This window comes from Egretta garzetta, unplaced genomic scaffold, assembly GCF_000687185.1.
Source record: "Egretta garzetta isolate BGI_Z169 unplaced genomic scaffold, ASM68718v1 scaffold245, whole genome shotgun sequence".
In the NCBI taxonomy this organism is placed as follows: Eukaryota; Metazoa; Chordata; class Aves; order Pelecaniformes; family Ardeidae; genus Egretta; species Egretta garzetta.
The window spans coordinates 837484-841370 of record NW_009259721.1 but is presented as its reverse complement, the minus strand read 5'-3'; the positions used below and the strand labels follow the sequence as shown (position 1 = coordinate 841370).

Sequence of the window (3887 nt, the reverse complement as noted above, 5' to 3'; positions counted from 1 at the left end):
CCGGCTCCCCGAGGGCTTTTCCCATCGCGGGTTGCTGACGCCGGGCAGGAGAGGGGCGATCCCGGCCCTCGGAGCACCCGGCGCCGCCGGGAAGGGCTGAGCTGCTCCCAAAGCTGGTCCAAAAGCTGTTCCCTTCCAGGTGGGACCGATAGCAAAGAGCACCCCGCACTTCGCCCCTAACCAGGAGCCCTCCGCCGTCGGAGCACCGCTCCAGGAGACACCTTTCCCCCATGGGCGTTATTTATGGGATTGCCAAGTGCCACTGCTAGCGAGAGGCAAGCTCTGCCAGGGAAGGCAGATCCCAGTGGGGCCCAGCAGCTGAATCCCATCGCACCCCTCCTGCACCCCCCTCGTGCTGCCCAGTCGGCTGCTCGCTCCTTGGGGAAGGCCCCATTTCCCACACAGTGGGGGTCCCCAGGATCCCAAGTCCCCTGCGCAGGGGTCGTGATGCATGGGGCCCCACACCGAGATGACCCCAGTGCTGCAGGAAGGGGCTCAGGCTCTCCTTGCCCGCAGTCAGCAAGGGAGGACGGGGCTGCTCCCCCCCTGCGACGCCCCAGCTGCAGGGCCGAGTCCCCGCCGCTCAGCCAGGGAAAGGCAGCCCCAGGGTCCTGGCCCAGACCCAGGCTCATAAACTGCTGCTATTTTAAGGGCTCAGAGACGATTTTTCTTAATTTATCAAGCCCCAGGCCAGGAGCTAGTTCCAAAGGAAATGTTTCCTTAATAAAAAAGGGAACCACAGAGGAAGCTTTAAATGTAGCCTCTGCCTCCTTGCCTTATCCAGCAGCTCCCAGGCAGTGACCTGGAAAAGCAGAGCCAGTTCTCAGCCACTGGCCCGCAGAGCACCATGCCAGGGGAACAGGGCTGCGCAATGAAGCGGGGGGGAGCAAGGTAACAGTGGCGGTCAGGGGACGCGTGACAGCAGGGATGCTTCCAGCAGGCAGCCCATCATCGAGGCAGGGGGAAGCTGCTGCTGGGATGCCTGAGAGGTGTCCTGCCTCCCCGGCACAGCCGCATCCCTGGGAGCTGCCACCTAGAGAGCTGTGCCTCCATCCACAGCTCAGCCCACTCCCCAAAGGAGGGACCCAGCCCCACGAGCAGGGAAACCATCAGCCTTTCCTCCCCTCCACTCCGTCTGTGTCCGGGTGCTCCCTCTCTCCTCCTCAGGAGCAGCCGGGGGGTCCAGGCTGGTGCCTGTAGCTTTTCAGTGCTCATCCAAGCCCAGCACAGCACTTGCCAGCCAGGTCCTGGTTTGGGTTACTGACCCACCCTGCAGCCCTTTCCCTGCCAGGCTGGCCACCGCCTGCCCCGCAGAGCCAAGTCCCCGCAGCACTGTGCCCCTAGGCCAGCCCTGGGCTAACCCAGCTGGTGGCCCCCAGGCAGCCCCATACCAAGCGTGGGGGCTCCCGCTCCCTGTGGGCATGGGAGGGACTGACGCTCCACGGGGTCTGGCCAGCGCCAAGGGCAGAGGGACAGCAGCTCACATGGCTCTGTCTGGGCCTATTTGTAACCAAGCCTGCCTACAAAAATTAATCAGAGCTAATTGGCTTTTAGGTAAAGTCTTCTTTGCAGGAGCTCTGCAAGAGAGACTTTGAAGTGGGATTGCAAGCGGCAAAACCTTTATTTAAACACAGGGTGCTATGCAAGGACAGGCTCCCAGCCCCAGTATCACTCCCTGCTCCCTTCCACACAGAAGATGTCAATAGGTTAAAATCCCGCTGGATAACTTTCACTTCCCATTAAGTACACCCGCTTTATTTACATCTCGCTGATTACAAGAGACAAACAACATCCACCAGAGGTGACACTTGACAAGAGCTGGCTGCTCCCAGCAACAGCAGGACACAAACCACTGGTGCCACAGAGCCTTTCCAAAACAAGGGGCCACGGCCCAGTGCCCCCCCTCACCACGCTGCCAGGATGGGGTCATCCCTCCTGTTTTGGGAGGATGCAATGCTCTGTGGCTCTGGGTCAGAGCTATGCGTGATGCAGAACAAGATACCATGCAGGGATCAGTTGTTGCTACGGCTCTGCTTAGCACTGGCTTTGAGATTATTAAGGAAAAGGAGGGAGTTGTCTTCCCCCCCCCCCTCAGTCACAACCAAGCTGCTTTTGCTGTGGGCTTCCAGCCCTCGGCTAAGCAGATCCACGCAGCACGTTTAAGCTGTTAAGCTCAGCTGAATAGGGCTGCTCTGTGTGCAACCACTGCTCAGCAGTGGCCAACTTAGAACCGCTCAAAAATACAGACATATATTCATACAGACTCCACACAAGAAAGGATTTAGACATTTTCCAGCTAATAACAAGTAATTGGCTCCAGAAACACAGCAGTGATCCAAGGCAGAACCCGTGGCACAGCCAGTGCAAGTGCAATAGCTCATTCCTTCCCAGGGGCTCTCGGTGCGCCAGTGACCAAGCACCGCCCCGGCCTCCCAGACCAGAGACTAAGACAAGGTATGGGGCTGGGACGAAGGCGTGAGGGGCTGGAGAGGACAAGCACAAAGCTGGGATGCCAGTGGTGAGGCTTGCCCACCACCACAAGACTTCTGCCAGGCTGGGCATTGCCTGGCTGCCAGCAGGGCTTCACCCCCGGGCATGGCCCATCCTGGGCCAGCACCCAGCCCCAACAGCAGCTTCAGTGTCACTGGTGCAAGCGTCCCAGGGTGGGGGGAGAGGGGATGGTTGCAGCAGCAAGCACACACTTCTCCAGGTACGAGAGCCCCACCAGCCCGGCGGCCGTCACACGCTGCTGGCACCAGCGCGCCCAGGCCCAGGGCGAGGTGCACAGGACACCGAGAAGCCTGGGAGGATTTAGGCTTTTCACAGCAATCAAGAAAGTGGCAGCACAAAAAACATCCCTCGACCCCAGTCCCTGCTCCCTGTCCAAGGCCTTTCCATCTCCACCCAGGGCTGGGATGCAGCAGGTGGAGGGGGATGCTCTGGGCAGGGGCAGAGGCACAGAGGCTCCAGGTTTTCTTACTCTTCTTGCGGTCGGCTCAGGAAACAAGTGCTCGGGGGAGAGGTGGCCCCGAGGCAGCACTGGTGTCCCGCTTGTCTCCATCCAGGCGAGACGAGCCCCTCTGCCCCGGGGTCTTTGGGCATCACGTGTAGTTGCCCGGGCCGCCCAGAGGGATCACAAAGACAGAGATGTCATCGCCAGAGCCCAGCTTGTCGTTGGACAGCCGCCAGCCCCGCTCCTTCAGCACCCCCCTGGACCGCACCACCAGCTCCTGGGCCACCATGGTGTACCTGGGGACAAAGCACAGCAGCTCAGCAGCAGCCCCAGACCCCGCAGACTCCCTGGCGCAGCACGCTGCAGTCCCTGGCGAGGAAGAAGCTGGAGGAGCCAGAGGTACAGGAGAGAGACCCTTGGAGAGATCTGAGCTCAGGTACACGCACCTGGGGAGCTCTGCATGCTGCGGAGCGACAGCACCGGCCCCGTGGCCAGAGGGACCCGTGGGCACAACACTGCTCCAAGGAGCAAGGAAGACGTTACAGAGCAGGAATTTTTTTTGCCCGCTCTCAGCTCACCTGCACGGGTCATTGGGCTCATAGCTCGTCAGCACCTCCATCACCACGGCAGCCACTTCCTTGTCGTTGGTGACATCCCAGAGCCCATCGGTACCCAGGACCAGAACATCATCGGGGCAGTGCTCATATTGCGTGAGGTCGTAAACCCTGACCTGGCAAGCAATGGGGCAAGACGCGAGGGTGAGGGGCAGAGGTGGCTCCCGGAGAGCCCAGGCAAGCGCTGGCACTGCCCCAAGCTGCTGCGCGGGGCGCACCAGGGATCCGGTCACCCCCACCGTCTCTGGCCATCACAGGAACCCCTGGGTGCAGAGCAGCCGGCAGCCGGGCTCACCTCTGGGAAGCAGGCTAGGAAAGGC

At 61.0% G+C, this 3887-nt stretch overlaps 1 protein-coding gene across 1 annotated transcript in view; it reads right to left on the bottom strand.

Annotated features, from left to right (window-relative positions):
- Window positions 1-1709: 1709 nt before the first annotated feature.
- Window positions 1710-3887, bottom strand: part of PPM1J (protein phosphatase, Mg2+/Mn2+ dependent 1J) — an 8695-nt gene continuing 6517 nt past the window's right edge. The window contains exon 10 of the mRNA XM_009639420.2: window positions 1710-3249. Coding sequence (XP_009637715.2) covers window positions 3102-3249 — 148 coding nt within the window. The 3' untranslated portion in view covers window positions 1710-3101. The remainder of the gene's footprint in view (window positions 3250-3887) is intronic.